This window comes from Falco cherrug, chromosome 20 (genome assembly GCF_023634085.1).
Source record: "Falco cherrug isolate bFalChe1 chromosome 20, bFalChe1.pri, whole genome shotgun sequence".
NCBI classification, from domain to species: domain Eukaryota; kingdom Metazoa; phylum Chordata; class Aves; order Falconiformes; family Falconidae; genus Falco; species Falco cherrug.
Window position 1 is genome coordinate 970,945 of NC_073716.1, and position 20,278 is coordinate 991,222.

At 41.9% G+C, this 20,278-nt stretch overlaps 1 protein-coding gene across 2 annotated transcripts; it reads right to left on the minus strand.

Moving 5' to 3' along the window:
* Positions 1 to 747: 747 nt before the first annotated feature.
* Positions 748 to 20,258, minus strand: DDX42 (DEAD-box helicase 42). 2 transcript variants are annotated; one of them, XM_055697864.1, is made up of 18 exons: positions 20,136 to 20,258; positions 18,079 to 18,315; positions 17,076 to 17,226; positions 16,400 to 16,461; positions 15,337 to 15,373; positions 13,715 to 13,864; positions 13,364 to 13,468; positions 12,642 to 12,761; positions 11,351 to 11,527; positions 10,717 to 10,845; positions 9,768 to 9,867; positions 9,027 to 9,074; positions 8,417 to 8,514; positions 6,802 to 7,078; positions 5,932 to 6,158; positions 4,507 to 4,617; positions 3,514 to 3,615; positions 748 to 2,870 (listed from the first exon to the last, which is right to left on the minus strand). In XM_055697864.1, exons 2-18 carry the CDS (start codon positions 18,297 to 18,299, stop codon positions 2,106 to 2,108), a joined length of 2,880 nt encoding a protein of 959 aa, XP_055553839.1. In that variant the 5' UTR covers positions 18,300 to 18,315; positions 20,136 to 20,258; the 3' UTR covers positions 748 to 2,105. The 2 variants fall into 2 exon arrangements, with proteins under 2 accessions (XP_055553839.1, XP_027661539.2); XM_027805738.2 differs by lacking the exon at positions 20,136 to 20,258 and adding an exon at positions 19,463 to 19,591.
* Positions 20,259 to 20,278: the final 20 nt, after the last annotated feature.

Below are 20,278 nucleotides of genomic sequence, written 5' to 3' on the forward strand. Positions count from 1 at the left end.
TGAGGAATTTCAACAATCCTATCGAACGGCAGAGGGATGCGTTAAAAAAAGAAGGGGAGGAACCCCAGCATATGCCACATCCAAGACCAGTTCCCTGTGGCAGTGAGCTGAGATCCAGGAAGGGAGGGAGCAGATGGCAGCTTTAGACTATGGAGCTATTTTTATTTTTTTTGTTTTGAAACTCAAATCTTTAGTTGTGCAGAGTGATAAACCTTAAGTGTGACAAGGAAAGGGGAGTACAACATCTTCTAAACCCCTGCCGCATCTGCCCTGGACATATTTGTCTTAATGCTGAATACTCGGAGCTCAAACCAGTGCAATGAGGTTTCTGCCTAGACCATGATGAGGGAACTCAAATGGAAGCTATCTTTACAAACCCCCAACAGATTAGAGCTAGTTAGTGAGGGGGGCCAAATAATCAAGTTGGTGTCTTAACTGAAACAGGCAAGCCAGATCACAAGACTGTTGCAGAGTTCTCTTTCCAGGTCAACAAATGACCCCATGAAAGCCTGGGATAAGCGACATGTCCTGGGCTGTATCCTTCCCACTTCTAAAATGGAGAAAAATCTATTCCCCAGGAGGCTTTGAAGCTAAAACAGGGTTTGAAAACAGTTTGGGGTGAAAGATAACTGAGAAAAACAACAGGAAATCAACTTCTGGTGAAAAAAAAGGAACACAGTCAAATCTCCATCCAAATACCAGAACAGCTAACGGAAGAAATTGAGAATAAAAAGCACATGCTAGATGTTTTTGTACCAGTAATAAAACATTTACTAGAGCAAGCAGAAAGTAAATGCACAGCTGATAAAGAAAACATCACAATGTCACAAAACCCTGACAGTTTCTGATACTTCTTTCAGCAGAAACAAGACAGCAGTGGGTGCTGACGTGTTTCAACAAAAGAGTTCTTCCTTACCTTTATGGTGCAAAAAAAAAAAGAAAAAAAAGAAAAAAAAGAAAAAGAAGTTAAAAAACTGATAATACACATGACGAGTTAAAAACAGTCAAGCAAGATTTTACAGTTTTAACTACATGTGTCCAATATGGGGCAATATTCGAACTGTTGTTCTTCATCAATTGCTTTTCAGGTTCTCCCTAAAGGCTTCTGAGCAGCAGGTCCCTGAATGTCTGAATGAAGCCTCTTCATTTAGCTACGCTTCATGGGGGGCACCAGCCTTTGATTGTTGTGGTGTATCTACATTTTTTCCCTTTTTTTGTTTTTAATTTGAAGAAAGCATTCAACCCTCTCATAACAGAGGGTGCATAGGCACAGCAGAGAGACAAGTTTGCTATGCAGGCTTCCACCAAAATGAAGGTTATTAAGAAAGACGACGTTCTTTAAAACAAAAGAATACATGGGCAATGGGATTGGAATTGATGTACTGAGCACAAACAAGCCAGGGAGTCCATCAGGTGAATTTGTAGTTAGCTGGGCTGGAGAGGGATCCATTGAACAGCTTCATTTAAAAAAAAAAAAAAAAAGGCAAGGAAAAAAAAAGGAAAGAAAACCAACTTGCTTCATCCCATCTTCAGCAACATCAACTGACACATTCTTAGTTGATGAGGAGAGAATGTAAGGGGCAACCTGGAGGACAAATGATTTGGGGTTAAGAAAATATGTGAAAAGAAAGAGACTGGGGAAGAACTCACCATACTGAACAAATTGCTGAAAGATTAATGTTTAACAGGTGGGTCCTGAGCATCTCTAGATGGACTGGTTCTTTAACTGTGAACGCTGGTTAAGAACAGACTACTTTATACTTCTATGGACAACAGTTTCTTAATGTTCCAAGGACATGAAACAGCTTCTTCCTTGTCAAGAAGATCTGTTTAAATCCAGCGAAGAGTCATTTGAGCACTGAATGTTTAAAAGCAGAACCCAGGGAGCTTTATCAAAATGATTTCTTTTTGACTAAGCATTGTGTGCACACATCATTAGAGTGAATCTGTCCACAGATGTACCAGCCCAGACTTGCACAAGGAGTTTTCATCATTTCCTTCTCTTCTCCCAGCTGCTCAAAAACCAGTTACCAAAAACCCCCAAGAAATCCTCTGGAAAAAGACAACACTACCTGCAGAGATTCTAGGCTGTGTAACACCAGCTTTTAACTGTCCCACCGGCTCTTCTTACGCTTTGGGGGCTCTGGGACAGCAAAACCATCTGTCTTGTTGTCTCGGCTGTTGGCTTCCTTCCTGTTCTCACCATTCCTGCTCTCGTTGTTCCTACCTTCGTTGCTACTCCTGCTATCACCATTATTGCGATTGCCACTGCCCACATCAGCGAAGTGCCGGCTTTCACCGTGGCGATGGTTGTCGCCATGTCGGCCTTCTCCATGGCGGTAACCGTCACTGTGGCGACCGCCTCCTTCTCCATGGCGCTGCACTTCATTGTAGCGACCACCACCCTCTCCACGACCACCACCCTCTCCACGGCGTGGGACCTCGTTGTGGCGACTGTTCCGGTTGTCATTGTATCGTTCTCTGACAATGCCGCCGCCGCTGCCACCACCACCACCGCTGCCGCCACCACTGCTGCCACCGCCACCGCCAGCAGTGGCAAGGCTGGTGCTGCCGCTGCTGCTGCCTTCTCGATTGCTGCTGCTGGCATTGGTGTTGTTGAAGCCCTGTACTCCCATACTTGGAAAGGTAGGAACGCTACTCAAATTCCCCGTGCTGGTGAAACCTGGAACACCTTTTGCTGCTGCGGCAGCTGCAATTGGGCTGTCAGGACTTGCAGCATTTTGCTGTGCTGAACTCGTCGGTACTGAGTTCAAGCTCCCAGCACTGGTCCAGCCACTAGCACCAGCAGCAGAGCTACCAGTCTTTTGATTATTTAAGCTTGCAGCAACAAAGTGGCTCTTATACTGGGACTGCCGGAAAGAGACAGAAAGAAAAAAAGAGAGCATGTTTGCCTCTACACTGCACCACAAAACACGCAATCATCATGCAAACAAGCCTATCTGGAATTCTGGGGACCCCCTAGGAAAAAAAAAGAGTTCCTGTAAAGTCAGCTTTGGAGTGATTACATTCCTGCTGTGCTTACGTACACAGAATTAGTAACGGACATCTGCTACCAGACCACAGAAACAAGGGTACTCCTATACCATGGGGTTAATTTTTATACTGAAGAGTTTCTCAGTTCCCCATTTCTTTTGATTGCAATTACACTACTGCTGCTAAGCAACCTAAATAGGATCAAGCCTAGGCGCAGAATCCGAAAGGAAAGAGAGCAGAGGCAGCAGAAAACTAAGTTTGGCAAATTAACTTGGTGCAACTATGTTCAGTCCAGCCTGCATACTAATTCTACTACTGTGGCCTGCAATGCTGAGCACGTGCTCCAAGTGGATGAGACATGGCCACAGCTACAACGCTCACCTTCCCTAAAATCTAGTGTTTCTGCATTTTCAGGGGAGAAAAAAAATAATTGTCTTGAATCATCAGTAGTAAAATTTTTCCCATGTCACGTCCTTTCCTCCTGAGTTAGAACTTGGGAGTACAAATCATTGAACCAACCTGAAAAGCTGCTTTCATTGCTGTAAGTCTGTCTCCCATTGCTCCAGTGGACGGCTTGTATGCCTCATAGTTACTCATGACACTGTTGTTGTTTCCACGGTCCTATGCAAAAAGACAAAGGACAACTGGAGAGATTTATCCAACACAGGCACTTTCAATTCAACCATTCTCCACATCTGTCTTGACCCTGCACTCTGGAAATACATCTACTGAGGATCACAGAATCACAGTCTGGTCGGGGTTAGAGGGGATCTCTGGAGATCATCCAGGCCAACTCTCTGCTAAAGCAGGTTCACCTAGAGCAGGCTGCACAGAAAATGCATGAGAAACTTCTGGATAGCACTGAGCAGCGGAACAGTTTGCCCCACGACCTTGAGGGCAACAGAAAAGTAAAGCTGCATTAAGTCTTAGTGACTCACTAATCAACAGTGTAACTGCTTTTCCCAGCTCCTTATAGTACAAGCAAAAGCCAAATGCAACCAAACGGAGGCTTTCACAGAGGTCATAGCCAAGACAGAGTGTGAACATGGCTTCAGCGGTGACTTTTGGAAGGATGCTGAACATGATGTGTTTTCAACACATCTACAGTTAAACTCTGTCCCCATACACATGGGCAGTGAGCTGTTTTCCTAGCATGGACATACCTTAGTAAGTGTTACGAATGCTGCAAGACTTCTTGCTGCCAAGAATCAGCCTGGAAATGGCTTTTCAAGTAGTTTATTAGCATTTATTTTGCATTGACAGTCTATTTTTGGAAGAATCCAAACCTTCCAGATTACTCTGGCCCTATAGAAGGTAGCTCTTGACAAGAGGATAACACCACAGGACAGTTTCCCTTGAGATATTACTGATACTAACTCTGAAAGATTCTGGGCTGTGAAAAACTTTCAAAGCAGAGGCTATATTCCAGTACTAAGATTTTTTTAAAGTCGTCAATACCAAGTTTAAAAGTTCCAAGAATTTGTAAACAACTTCTTCAGCATCTCAACTTACAGAATTTTCTGATCCCAGACCAGGACGTTCACGGTATCCTAAGCCACCACCACCAATATTTAGCTTCTTGCCTTTTCCTCCTTTGAAACGTGATTTCCGGAACCACGGATTCTGTACAAAAGAAGGACAAATGCTCCTCAACACAGGGAATAAGAAGCTTCATAAATGCCTGTAATGAGGCTCAGAAAAGAAAGATTTTGAGCATTTCAAAAGAAAAATATAAAGAAACTGTTTCTCATTCAACAACACAGCTGTTGCAAGGGGATGGGAGTGACAGACTACAGCACTTTGAAACTAAGCTGTAGACAGTTCTGTCACGTGGGTCTGAAGCTTTTTGTTACAAATGCTTTTTATGAAAACTAGTTTTGTGCCCTGAACTTCCATCCATGTTAAAGTTTTGGGGCTTTGCATACTAATAAACCCAGGAATAAATGCCATTCTAATGCCATTCACTTGGGAGCTCTGGACTTGCTCATACCTGGGTTTTATTTATTTAGCCCACTGCCTGGCTAAGGAGAAATGAGGTTTCTGTCAGAAAAGCTTCCTGCAACAAGCAGTGACCAGGAAACGGCAGTCCAACCAGACTTCCTGTCACCAGGCTTTTAAATAATGGTTGGCTGCACCTCTTCTTATGCCCTATAGTTTCTTCAAATCTGAAGGCGCCAGTAAGCCAAGCCTTTCAGCTTCTATATTCTCTTCTCGAAGGCAGCCTGTGGAGCTCTGCCTCACAAATCTGAAAACGCTGTCTCTGTACTTCAGAAAAAATATTTGCTTCTAACAGCTGGTGTCCAAGCTGCTTGGCAATGAAGCCACAAGCATGCTAATCCATCTCTGAATTTGGGAATTACCAAAAAGCCTTTGCTCTCTTGTAGCTACATGGGCAGCAAAAGACAAGAACTTAAAGAGCTGACGAGTACAGTGGCGCAAAGCACAATTGCTTCAGCTCTCCGTCATACCTATATATAGCAAGCCTGCCAGACAGCACTGCAAAGCAGGTATAATGATCAAGCAACAACTATTTCACAGAGTAGAATGTCCCTGCAACTATTTTCTAGTTTAGCTTTCAACTAAGCTGCATTTTCCAGGTGCCTGCCATAAACGCACATCGAAAATCTGACTGTAATGAGATAGTGAAGCTGGAGCGCTCTGCTGGCATCAGCTAGATTACAGCTCCCAATTTCCTAGGCAGTGCTTGACCCCAATATAGATTATATTACTGTGTTCCAAAATCTTCATGTCTTCATGGATTCTTTCAAAGGCCATTAAAACCACTAGAAAGCCTACTTAAAACCAGTATAGATTGCCAAAAGGTCACTGCTTACACATGATGGAATCAGAAACAAGTCCCTGAGCTCCTGATTTTGTGCTAATCATGGAAGGAATCTTCCTCTACTCGAGGAAGTTCGTACTTTCGCTTGTTCATACCTGCATTGCTAGATCCAACAGCTCTTTGGAAACATGTTGATTAGCGCCTTCCAGATTTCTGACGAGATCACCAGCAAAGTTACTGTCTTTGGGAGTCAGCAGAGTGTAGGCAACTCCCTTCTCCCCTGCTCTGCCAGTACGACCAATTCTGTGGGTGTGTGTATCTATGTCCCGAGCCACATCATAATTGATGACAGTCTTAATGGAAGGGATATCTAACCCACGAGCTGTAATGAAGAACAACATAGTGCTAAGTGTGATTATCCCAAATTAACTCAAAACAATCCCATTCATACCAGCATATCACTTAATTCTGCTCCAGCACACAAAAGGAGTTTCCACAGGAACATGCCCCAGTTAAGACACCCTTTGTAGACTAGAAGTCTTACTGTAGTAGTATCTTCTCTAACAGTAGTATAAGTACAAGTTCACAGGATTGGAGATGGAAGAGATCTCTTTAAATGACTGCTATTCCAAGGAAGAGAGAGGGCTTTGTTAAAGGGCTTTGAAATTCTCTCTTTATTCAGCTAAACATCTGGGTACAAAAGCTGTTCTAGAGAAGGCTTCAAGTGTGTCTGTCTCCTCTTCATTTAAGCATGTGTCAGCTGATTAACAAATAGTAACTACTTCCTTAAGAAACAGCTTATTTTCTTTCTGTAGATTAAAAAAATATCTGTCAGACTGTAATTTAAACATCATTAGAGGATTTTAAAAATAAAACCCCGTACTAACTGTGTACTTCTGAAAAACATCTGGAACACAGTGCCCAGCAGGTGCAGAAGCCAACCTTTTGCCTGCCACTGAAATGTATTATTTTTCTGCTGATATCTACAACTTGGATGAGCTGCTGTTACTTAGAAAGTCACATACCTGCCACATCAGTAGCTACCAGTATTGGGATCCCCTTTTTCTTAAATTCTGAAATGACTTTATTCCTCTCACTCTGGTCCATGTCACCATGAAGCAGCCCCAGATTATGATCCTCCTGCTTGAGGTTATTGGCCAGCTCTTCTGCATTTGCCTTCTTGGTGACAAACAGGAGAACGCTCCCAGACGATGTGAACTCGACGAGGCGTCGAGTTAGCCAGTTCCATTTGCTAGGGCCAGAGGGGAAAATCTCCACAATTTGGGTAACATCTTCATTTGCCTAAAGGGAGAAATACGACAAGCAATAACACAGGACAGAAAGGACAGTATGGCAAACAAAAACAGATGGCAGAACAAATGAGGAATTTAAACTAGGTGTGAGAATAAAAAGTGGAGAAGCAGGGGACCAAAATTCTCCTCTCAAAGTCTTCAGCTCTTGCTTAACTGCTGACCACTTCATTTTCACAGTGCAGAAAAGGCAGGGCTAAATGAGCTACTCTTTGCTAAATGTGAAAGGCAAAGTGCAGTCTTTGACATGCTGCAGTTTAGCACCCTACTGATCTAAAGACGGGTACGTGCAATGCCGATGCTCTTGCGACAAGATGCTATTAACAACTACAACAGACTGCAAGAGCAGGGTCTGAGATGGAGAGGATGCTCATCAGCAGAAGTTATTCATATGGTGATCAGAGAAAGTAATCCTGAGAGCTGTGACTTGAGTCAGGAAGAGGAGAGGCAAGAACAGACTCCCTACACCCGCCGTGTTGCAAGTGATAAAAATGCAGCAGAGCTCACAGCCCTATCTGGCAGTTTCTCAGAAAGATTTAATTTTTACACATTCAAATATTAATTATTTCAAGCATGATGCTCTCAGAGTAATAATGCAGATCAAGGAATAGAAACCCTGTGACTGAGCTAGGAAAGCTGCTTCTTTTTTTTAAGCAAAATTTAGAAAAAACAGTTTCCCAGAAAGAAGGGCTTCAGGTAGCTGTTAATTTTTTTTGTTACAAAGGCACGCCTCACATTCCTGATTGGAAAAAAAAAATGCAGAGAACTGGTTAAAAGAAAAATGTTCTGAAGGCATCTTGTGAAATTTCTCAAGTTTTCATATACTATAAGCAAAGTTTCTCCACAGCACGTACACATCTGTCCACCTCATCGACTTATTACCAAATCCCTGGTCTGCTAATAGTTCAGCTGCTACTGCCAAGCAAATATAGAATCAACATTCCCACATAAACCAGCTGAAAGATACTACAGTTTAAGTTTCAAATCCTTCATTGCAAAACCTGCAATTGCTTTATTTATACTTATGAGACAAAACAAAAGGATATGCCCATTGACTCAGCTTAATAAAAATAATAAAAAAATACATCAGTCACTGCATTAATGTTTCACTCCTGGATGAAACCTCCCATCAACAGAAGAGTATTTGTTGGCAGAAAGGTCAAGAAAAAAAACCTGCAAAAAAACCACTGGAAACTTTACTACTTTTTGTTAAGCACAAAGTATTTACTCTTAAATATAAATGACAATTACCACAGTTTAACTTAAATTTCAGACAACAGAAACTGAACAGTTCATTTCTCTGACTGTCTCAGAAGTATCATGGAATTACCTCTCCAATGTCTCCCTGCACAACTCGAATTGGGTCGATCAGAATATCTCGGGCCAATTTCTCAATCTTCTTACGGAAGGTGGCACTGAACAAGAGGGCTAAAAGAAAAACGATATTTGAACTCCTTGAAAAATAAACTTTTATTTCAGAACTGTGAACACACTGCACAGATCTTGTGAATGAGGACCTGTACGGCTGTGCTAGCTATCAGTGATCTGAAGCGACAGTCTGTTTTACTGGTTCTAATGAAAATTACATTTTATGGCATCTGAAATAAGACGTTGATAATATATGGCACTACAGCAAACTTTCTTTCATGGCAGCCTACAACACAGAATCTCAAACCATATGAATATTAGTTCAGCTCATCATCTTTGATTACAGTCTGTGGTGGGATTACAGACTGATGAAGAGCGTGGTTAAATGCCCACATTTCACAAGTGCTCCATCCCAACACGCCACAGCGAGAACACCACCAGCGGACTTTTGCAGAAGTCTCATTGTGTGGCTGTGCCAAGAACAGGAAATTCAAGTTCCAGACTCTTAATGGGTAGCCCACCATGTAGCCTCCTTCAGCTCTCAGTTTATTTTGAAACATGCTTATACTTACTCTGTCTGTCAGGACGTACATGGCTTGCAATTGATCTAACCTGGTATTCTGGAAAGGAGAGGAAAAATGCTCCATAATCAACATTGTATGCTCATTATTTAGTAGAATCACTCAGAATGCAACTTCATTGTTTTATTTAACAAAAAACAATGGAATGAATGAGTGCCTCTCATTCAGTATTTAATTTTACTGTGACTTCCAAGTGCTTTTTGCTGCGCAATCGAAGTTCCTTTGCTGTACAAAGAAACTTTTGGAAGTCCCTTCAGCAAAATATTCCGTAAGCAAAGATCCTAGCTGAATCCATGCATACCCTGTACATTTCACAAGTGTCTTCCTCCTTTTGCAGGATCACAGTACTGTCAGATCTTTGCTATGTCCCATGATGCTTGAGCACATACTCAAAATCATCCAGATCCGAATGACCAAACTTCTTCCAAAGAAGTAGAAAGTTATTTTAACGCCAGCAGTTTGTACACACTGATACAAAGCACTGAAGTGGCTTGCCCAAAAGTTATTCAGCAACTCTAAGATAAAAATCAGCTTCTTGGACTTCAACATCAACAGGACTTTGCTGATCTCTTAACAGCAACAGATACTGATCTTTAAATAGGAGTTTTGTCTATAAGTATTCGCTTAATGTATTTTCAAGTATATAAAGCTACAGGGGTTATAAACAGTCCTGCTAATCTGGGAACCAGACACCACTGCTTTCCAAAACAGTGACCTTTGTTCATTACATACCAAAACCCATATCAAACATTCTGTCAGCTTCATCAAACACAAGGTAAGTGACTCTTTGAAGGTTTGTAGCTTTCTTTTTCACATGATCAATCAAACGACCCTATTAAAAAAACCGAAACAACAAAAGCCAAGTTTTTAAAGCATATTTTAAAAAAATGTTAATATATACATCCTTCCATTAACTGCTTTTTATCCTCACCAGAGACTCAGAACAGAAAACATCTCAAGGCTTCAGTCTAGAAGTGTCGATATTCAAGTCATAGAAACAGATTCCTAAAACTCTCTTCAACTATGCTTGACAAGCTGAACTGTAAGACTGTTTTTTCAAGCTTAACAGTGCTGAGATCCTAAAATTCCCCATTCTTCACCACAATTAAATTTTAAATGCAAACTAGCTACTTAACCCCACAATTTTTGGCAAGGGAGCTCTTCATACTTTGTTTTCTTGCCCAGTAGACCAATAAACAGCCACAATAAAACTTCCTCCAACCATTAGCTGCTCTGTTTTGCCCAAGTTTGTAACTATTCTTTGCAATAAGCGCTCATTTAAATCACTGGTTCAGTATCAATACCCATTCAACCCTTCAGCATTACTGCCACAGGCTCTACACTGATTCAGGAAGATGGCACTCAAGTTCATGACATTCTGGGAATTTTCTTCATGGATTTAAGGCTCAGCAATCAGAAGCTGGTATCGCACACAACTGACACCGATTCAAGCAGATCTTGCTTGCTACTCTGTCTCCTATCGGAGACCATACTTAATGTCTTTCAGTTCCTCCTGGGAGAAGAATAATCCCAGCATATTTGCTCTCAACATCTGATAACTTGTGAAGAATCTAGGTTTCATTAATCAGAGAACAATTTCTGCCTCACCAGTGCTATTAAAAATCTGTCTCAGCTTCAGTCTAGCAACAAAATGTTGTACTGTGTGCATACAGGTACTTACTGGTGTGCAGACAACTATCTCTGCGCCCTCCTGGAGCGCTTTGGCTTGCTCCCACATGCTTCCTCCTCCATACACAGCTACAGAGCGCAGATTGTACGCCTTACCAAAGCGCTTGCATTCGGAATGGATCTGAGAATTGTAAACAAAGCACGTCACAGTTCACGTGAGACAGATCTGAGAAAATACACCTGCCTTAGAAATACAGTCCAGCTTCTGAAATAATTTTCAGCTAATAACTTAATGAAATCATTCAGAAATCCTCAGGGCTGAATACTTCAATGCTTGTGGATAATTTCCAGTAGTTTGAGAAACCTATTTAAGCGTCCAACCATAATTTTAACCTCCAGGCTCTATCATTTTACGCAGAGAATTGGTGGCAATGCATCCACAATATTCTTAATACTTGGAAATAATATAGTAGCACTGTGCAAAAATGTACAATTTCAGATTTGCTATGATCCTTCAATAAGACTTTGTAGGAAAGAATTGTGAGCTTATACGGGAGCCACACCACTAATAAACAGGGGTAGTTTTTTTAAATAGTTTACAGAGGTTCTCTGATAATTTCTGCCCAGAATTTTGTCATGTTCTATAACAATACTGTATGACACATATAGGATTACTACACATTTACCTGTTGGCAAAGCTCTCTGGTCGGGCAGACAATCACGGCAATGGGACCATCCCCTGGTTCAAGCTCCTTTTGATCCATGATGTGAATCAACATCGGCCAGATGAAGGCTGCTGTTTTTCCACTTCCAGTCTTAGCTATCCCAATCATATCTCTGCCACTTAGTGCAACTGGTACACCCTAAAAATAAGGAGATTCTAAACCCATATTATGCCTACCTTAGCATCTTCTTGTACTAGATATTACATGAAAACTCAGGTAACAAGAGGAAAGCACATTACAGACGACTCACAGTAACACAGGTCGAAGCTTACACAGTTTTACTGCCAAATTCAGATCTGAATTAGTTTGTTTTAAGGCTGGAAGCAATTACCATATTCTGACTGTTGGTGTCCTATATGAAATCAATGTTTGGGTACTGCACAACATCCCAAGGATACATTTACATGTACACAAATGCATCTCATCAGCTGTAAGAATGCTAAAAATAAATTCTTTGAGCCTATTCTTTCTGTAAACATTCAGAGTGCTGAAGTCCTCAGTTCATCCCTACTGCTGCTATAAGGACCTCTCAACCACTGTTTTTTACAAATAGCATGGGCTAAGGTCCTAATACACATGCCCTAGATATAGCGCCACGTCATTTTTTATACTTCAAAAAAAGCATGTGAGGTGGTGCGGTTCTAGTTATGTTATCGATAACCTTAATTACTTATGGTAATCAATCTACATATGCAGCAGAATCCCTTTTGCTTGCACAGCTCTCCAAGGAATGACCAGTTAAATGGTCCAGTTCACAGAGCATTTATTTCAACTGCCAAAAGAAATGAGAAAAATGCCTTGTTGCATACCTCTTCTAGTCACAAGACATTCAAATATAAGCTGTTTAAAGGAATAAAGTCGATGTATGGCTCTTTACTCAGCTACTGCTATGATTGTTTTTAACACAATTTTTAAAAAACACCCAAACCCAAAAAACAACAACCCAAAAAAACCTTTCATACATTTCTATAAGCAAGAGATGTCACTTAAATGTTCTTCAGTCTTCACTAAGAAAAAAATGAGGAAAAAACCATGGATATATTTACAGTGGTCATTTGACAAGAAAAAAGCTGGGGGGTAAACCCCTATTTAAATAATACCAAAGCCATTTTCCTAGAAAAATACAGATTATTCTTCTCTTTAACAGGTTTTTATAGGAAACTAGATCTGTAATACATCCTCATATGGACTAGGGACTTTTGCATATGTTTCAGTAGCTTTCCTTAGGTGTTAGAGAAGTAACAACACTCACCTGACATTGTATAGGAGTCGGCTGGGTATACTCGGATTTCCTAATTTGATGCATAAGTTGCTCATCAAACCCAAAATGAGCAAAACTACTGCCAGGCCGTGGAGGAGCAGCACCAGACACCTTAGAAACAGAAACATATCTTTGCCTCGTGAACAGTAAGAGAAAAACAAAGAAGAATCTGTACAAAAATGAAACCAAAAGAAAGGCGTGTCTGCCTCTGAAAATGGCCTTTTACTTTCTGAATAGATATAAGTTTAACTAGGTAAAAATTCCAGATGTGTTATGTAAATAAGACTTTCAGGTATAAAAATTTAGATAAATTGTCCATCGACATAAGCTACTAAACATCTTATCGCCTTCCTTGTATAATTGGTCTTCCCCAAATAATTCCCTTCATAGAGAGTCACCACACTAACATGTCACAAATGGCAAAAAACTAATTCTTTCAGATAATAGTTCCAGTTTCAGTTCCTAGCTCTGGAGTTCTTTAATCCAAGTGCAACATGCAACTGGCAATCTTCGGTGCCCACTCTGAAAAATCTGGAGAAGACTTTCAAGAACTGCTAAGGAAAATCAGGCTCCCTTAAATCAAAGTCACTGAAGGTATCCGAGAGGCTTGGTATTCAAAAGCTGGAGTTTCCTCATTAAAACTGCTAAGACAATCCAAAAAAAACCATAGGGAGAAAAAAGATCCTAGGAGGATCATTTTGTGACCCGCTTACCCGGAGATTAAGTTTATGACGTAACTCCACCACTTGCTGCGGGGTGAGACTGGTGATCTCCTCATGCTCATCATAGAAATTTTTCTCAAACGGTGGATATTCAATCTGCAAGGGTAACTACCGAGTTAGTTTGGGACTCGAGATTCTCTCTCTGTACACTTAGTTTTGGAGGGGAAGAGTTCTTTTTCTCAGAAGTTCTTAATTGTCTGCAAGAACATTTGTTTAACACAAAGCTATTTCAAGAATCTTTAGTATGACTTAGGTAGCACAGCACTGAAATACTACAGGGACAGAAGCACAGACCTGCTTTCTAAATGCCTCAGACAGAACAGAATGGAATAAACTTCCTACCTCTGAATGATCAATAGGTGGGAGAGGATCAATGATTTTTTTGGACGGTGCAATTGGGTTCCCATCACTATCATACTCCAGGTTATCCTCTTCCTCTTCTTGGACCACACCAGCAGTGGGATTTTCAGCCATGTAGCGAAAATAAGCTTCCTGCAGCAAAACATATCAGTAAAATCACATACAATAGGATACAAAAATGCTGCTAGATTTGTTTAAATTATGTATATGCTAGAGAGCTGTTTGCTTTCACACCCACCACTGAGAGAAAAAACAACCACGTTCACTAGGACTGATTCTTCTAATAAATACCAACAGTTATGTCCAGAAGGACAGTAAGTACAAATGAAGAAAACTGTAGTGTCAGTTAGAGCACAAAATGCTTTTAAAAACTAAACTTCTCTTACATGTCTGCTTAACAACTTCTACCAAGACCTGTTATGCTTAAACAATGGAAGAATCTGTTCTTATTTCCACATGAACGAAGTGCAAACACTGCAGGTTTTTAAACAGAGAACACAATGTTACTAAGCATGATGTTTATGTTTTTTTAAACACACTATGCCAAAGACAGTTTCTCCACTTCCCTAACTAGACTCTAAGAAATGAAAATAGATATCTGTTTTTCACGGAGAGAGTCAACAGCAAACGGGAAACTATTTCAGAAGAGTCCTTCAACACAAGCCCAAGTTTGAAGTCACTATCACCACTGTCGTATGCCATCCTTACAACTCACAAACATGTATGTCTCTCTCAGAATCTTGCTGGCACACCAAGATATTCTTATGGAGAAAACAGCAGTCTCACTTGACTTTCAAGCAAATATTTAAGACCAGATTTTTAAAGCAAGGTTCAACTACAAATATATGTATAAACCTGTCTGGCTTTTTCGTTTGCGTGGCCAATTATCACTCAGTCACATAGATATGCATGCAATGCACTTGGAAAACAGCTGTCCCCAAGTTAAAGTCACCTTTGCTCAAACTTTAGCACAGCTACGCTCACCAAATTGGAAGCAAAGGCCTCAAGGCCAGACAACCGTGCTTCCATGCTTTGCATTACTGCAAGTAACACAACAGTTATTAATTAGAACTTAGTAGTAAGGTATGTTTTGAAATGAAGTCTTTCCTCTTTGTTTACTGTTTGTTACAGTGATGCTTATAATCCCCAATCAGAACTGGATGTCCTCCAAAAATAAAGAGCAAAAAGCCCAATTCTTGCTCTTAACAGACATGAAATTTCATTGCAAATAGCCTCCACATTTAACAGCCTCTCACTGGTGCTCCTGGTTAGTTGATTCTGCTAATTTCAAATTTGTTGAGACTTTCAGATACTGAAAAACGTGTACAGGAAGTTCAAGTTCAGATTGACTGAAAAAAATCTTCTTAAACAGAGTAAAAAAGAATGAAATTGTCTCCTAGTACTCTTCTTTTTTTTTAGTGAAACAGCTAGAAGGGTAGAGACAGCAGGGTAACCACTAGAGCTTCCTGCTGAATTGTCCGGATACCTGTGCATGATACTGGAGTTTTGTTTGTACCTAGTACTTATATATTTGGCGAGGGAAGGTTAAAAAAAACCCCCAAAAACAACAAAAAAGAAGATAGAAAGACTGCATAGGAACTCACTTGGTCATCTTCCTCTTCAATGTCATCTCGAATACCCCTGGAAAAACAAGCGGAGAAAAAAAAACTTCCCTGCAAGTGTTCCACATACTCAGCTCCATACTTTCATTTGATTAGTGCTGAGCTCCGTATTTCGTGGAAGACACAACACTAACAACTCAGTAACATTTATAATCCCAACCCATGGAGTTTTCGTATTTGGTGCCAACCATAACAGCGACCCTGCAAAGACTTCTTTTTACTTCTAGTAATGAGACTGAAAGATTAGGATTCCGTCTTCCCAGTAGAAGCCACATCAAAGATCATCCTGGTCTAAGCTCTTGATGCTACAGAAGTCCCATAACTGAAGAGGAATATGAGCCAGGAAGTGCAAATCCAGTTCAGAACATCCCCAGGTGGCGATTTGGATCCGGTGTTCTGTTTCAGGACCATGTATAATCTGATCAACCCCATGCAATGCAAGTTCTACCAATGCATCTGACATTTATATCAAGAATCAACAGCATAGTTATTTTCCTTTGTCAAAACAGATAGATAAGCTGTAAAAATGTAAACTGCTTTTAAACTCCAAATTTAGTATCCCAGTTATCATGTGCTAACTAATGTATCAGCTTTACAGGGAATGTCTTAAAACCTAGTTGAAGTTTGGAAGATTCTCCAGTACTACAGGCAGAGCAGCACTGAATTATTTTCCTCACATAAATGCAATTTTAAGCTAAACCAACCTGATCACTGCATGGATGTGGAAAGAAGAAAAACTATTCAGGTTGATTTGGAAAGTGGTGGTAGTACAATGTGCTGCCCCAATTTGCATGACCTAGAAAGATTTCTCATAAGAGAGAACTCTCAGTTTACCACAGGATGCCACCATGGATTCCTTCCTCCTATTATTCAGTTTTTATTGTACAGAACATTACCCATGGGGGATATCATGCGCTGGTTAATGCTGGTTACTAGGTATATATTAGATTGTCTACAGAACAATTATCATCAACAAAATGCATTGGAATTCTCTTAGCACCATACAAGACACAGGCAGGCATGGGAATTATAAAAGAAAACTTACTTAACATTCTTCTTTTCTTTGTCTTTATCTTCGAGCCTCTTCATGTCTCGAGCAGCTTGATCCTAAGAGGTCATAAAATTATAACATGTTAAAAAGACCAAGATGATAAAACATGGAAGGGAAAAATGTTTCTACATAACTAGATCATCAGGCCACAGAGACGACACTTTTTGGACTAAACTTTCTCTTGTTCAATATCCTTATCATGCTAAATAAATACTTCTACAAATAGCTTTGAAATGTATATACCGTAACTTTGCAGCAACGTTGTTGAAAAAAACCCCACATTCCCCTCATTCCTCCTGGAAACAGTGATAGAATCCCGCTAATAACAGAACTGTAGCTAAGAAATAGCTCATGATAAATACAAATTATTTCAATTCAGGTAGCGAAAAATGCAAAACCCATTAATTTCATATTCAGAGACACACGATGCTCTTTGCTGTATTGTTTTGACATGCTCAAAACAGTTAGTTAGGCTATCGTAAATCATATCTACCCTCTCCCTACCTAATCCACCTTTGAGTTCTAAATAACACAGCATCTCACACAAAAAAACGAAAGGTAAGTGACATTCTGAATACAGTTGCCAAAGCTGTGAGTGACATTTGCTGCTCCTGACTGGAGAAAAGTACAGTTCCAAAAATTAATAAACATTTCACGAGCCGGGTCTTGCCTCCACTTCAGCCATGAATGCCTCCAGAGGATCATCATCGCTGTCAGAGTCTGCTGATTTGGAATGAAACTGCTGGCGAGTGGGGGAATTCTCTGCGGGAATGTATGGCAATTCAACATTGCTGGAATCTTCCTCTTCATCCTCAAAGTACCTGAAAAGAAAAGAACAATGGCCCAGTCAGCACAGAGCCTACAGTACCATGCTGTCTTTCGTGGTTTCCGAGTCAAGCTTCCCACACTGAGGATAATAAATGTCAGTATATACACAGTATATATACAGTAAATACATAGGAAAAGATGTTGAGATGTATTTATTTACAATTATTCATGTTGTAAGCTAAAAGAGGTGGCAGGGCAAATAGGTATTATGACACTGATCTTGAGTGGGTCTCCCAGGCTGCTGAATATAGGATGTTTTTCCAACCTCCCTTCTATCCAACATGTTTGTGCAGCTAATAGAAGGGTTAGTCAAGAACTGTGGAGCTGAATGTTCCCCTGCGCAAACGACACCCAAATTTATTCTGCTTGGCTCCAGTTCTGAACACACCAGCGTCAATATGACTGAGCTGACTGAGCCTCACAGTTGAGATATGTTCTTAGAGAGGGGAAAGCTAGGGGAGGAGATCTCTCCATGGGTTGCGGTATTGTCTTAAGAGTCTTTTAAATATACTTAAAGACAAGGATGTATTATTATTCTGATTTTACAGATGACATGCTGACACCCAGAGAAAGGTAAATAATTGGTTCAGGGCGACACCAAAGTCTGCTGCAGAACAGAGGTAGGAGTTCCTGCATGTGACTAGCTCAGTTTTTCTTGATGCTACTGCCATAAAGCTACCAGGGTTCTGTTACACCATCGTGCAGTGTTAGGTATTTATCCTTAAGCAGGCTTTCCTAAATAACTAAACCTCATAAACATCACAGATAATACTGTCCCTGACCTTGGAAACTTTAAAAGACTAAAATCTAGAGCTAGATAAACACAGGAAACAACTTGTACTTACGCATTCTCTTCATCAAAATTTGCTCGCTTTGACCCAATTTTGTAGAAAGAAGGCAGCTGAGGAGGTCCTGATTTTGCAAATGCAGCAGAAGAACCAGCTGTTCCAAAAGCACTATGAGACTGTTGAGAGAGCTTAGGCTCCTCTTTTTTTCCAGGTGTTATGGCAAATCCACCAAAACCAAAGCCTCTCTTAGTACCAGGTCCACCTTTATTCCAATTCATGATGTCCCCAATATACCTGTTAAATTCAGAAAAGACAAATTAATGCCCTCTCTGCTTTAGGCAGTTACATGCAATTGTCACGATTTTTCTTGTAAGAGCATTACTTCAGTCATTATAGACAGACTTGTGGAAATGTGACTGACAAGAGTTTGAACTGTTTCCCAAAAAGGACTGGGCTTTGCTCTTTCCTTGTAAGCATGAATGTATCCATAATCCGATAAAAGAATAATAAAAAAAAAAGGCGGTCTTTCAAAACAGATCATGTCCCTCAGCTATTACTTAAGCACATTTAACATGTTGCTTGTTTCATCTGTTTTGCAATCTAAGACAAACAAACCCAAGGCCAGGACTTTGAACATCAGCAGGAACAAGACATGAAAAGTCAGCTCGGTACATATTTGGCATGTCCATACAGTCCCATCCTTGAGTGTTCCATGGTTTGTAAATACCACACTACTGCAATCCAGACACCTCTAGAAAAGCGGGCCCAAAGCAGCACACAAAGCAGCTCCATTAGGAGACAAAGCACACTTCTGCGAAAAATCAACTCACTCTTCTTAAGAAAGCATCTTTAGCTACATGTATGTTCTTCAACCTACATTTTTCAAACCATGTTTTAAATACGCCACATAATACGTCTGCCCTGAACTCGTTTAAGTTAGACGAAGCGACAACTGAACTGATCTACTAAAGACATAAGTTTTCTGTTCCAAGTAATTTCATTATTTCATCTGCATGGTCAAGTCAGTCATACCTTTAAGGCAGCCAAAGAGAGTATGACACCCACTGCTTTCAAGTGGGTTATAATTAGATAGGCCAAAGGCTACAAGCTTTATTACACAAATCTTCCCATTCAGTGAGAATTCTCCAGTAAGACCAGAATTCACTGGCAAAAGAATCAACTTCAAAATAATCTGAGAGTAAATACTGCTCCTGCTGCCTGTGCAGCATTGACCAGCTTGGGCCTTACTCTATAAACCTGAAGCCTAGACCAGAGCTTGCTAAGAGACTTCGGGGGAAACTGCTGCTCGGTTCTCCCCCGCAGCAGTTGCCTGGGTGTCCTGCTGCCCCACCTGCACCGACACAGGAGCGCTCACACCTGCAGACATGTGGCAGATAAGAAACCAAACTGTGCAACAAATGGACAAAAAGTGTACCCTTACACTGCCGCTGAGAGCACAGTGAGACATCTTTTAAGTTACAACATCTGATTTTAAGGATTCTTCCTCACTGTGCTTATCGACATTTTTGCTTTTCCTCGTCCCACTGCAGAAAATACTGAGAATTCTTCTTTTATTCTGTCGCACAGCTGCAGAAGTACAAAATCCGGTCAGCTTGCCCAGGGAGCGCCCTGGAGCGAGCAGGGAGAGGGCTGCAGGGCAGCGCCGGAGGGCAGCGCGCCCCGCAGGCTGCAGGGCGCCTCTTCCCCGACAGCACCGGCTCGGTGAGAACCTCCGCGGCGCGGAGCCTTCCCGGGGTCCCCAGCACCGGAGGGAGACGCAGCGGCGCGTCCAGCTACCCCGTCCCCGGCGCCCGACCCTCCCTCCCTCCCTCGAGCTCGGCAGGGCAGGACAGGGGGCCCGGCGCCGCGCAGAGCCCCCGGCTCCGGGGCGGGCGTGGCACGGGGGCGGCGGCGTTTCCCTGGGCCCTGTGCGGGGCCGCTCACGGCCCTTCCCGCCGCGGGGGCGGGCCCTTTGTGAGGGCCAGGCCCAGGCCCAGGCTGCCCCAGCCCGCGCTAGGCCGCGGCCCCGTCGTCTGCCCCGCGGGAGGTACCGCTGGCCGGCAGGGAAGGGGCGGCCGCGCCAGCCCGCTCCGCGCCCCCAGCCCCTCACTCACCCCTCGGGCACCGCAGCCGCCGGCCGCCGCTTCCCCGGTTACCGGGGCGGGGGGTGGAGACGCGCCGCACCGACGCGCCGCCGTGCGTGACGCGCTAACGTCACAGCGCGCCCCGCCGAGCATGCGCGCTGGCAGCGGGGGAA

Excerpts from the sequence above, each read along its gene's own strand:
- DDX42 (XM_055697864.1), bottom strand. The coding sequence starts at position 18,299 with ATGAATTGGAATAAAGGTGGACCTGGTACTAAGAGAGGCTTTGGTTTT. Across the intron at positions 15,374-16,399 it reads AAAGAAAAGAAGAATGTTAA|GGGTATTCGAGATGACATTG; the intron begins GTAAGTTTTCTT and ends TTGTTTTTCCAG. Across the intron at positions 13,469-13,714 it reads CACCTATTGATCATTCAGAG|ATTGAATATCCACCGTTTGA; the intron begins GTAGGAAGTTTA and ends TTACCCTTGCAG.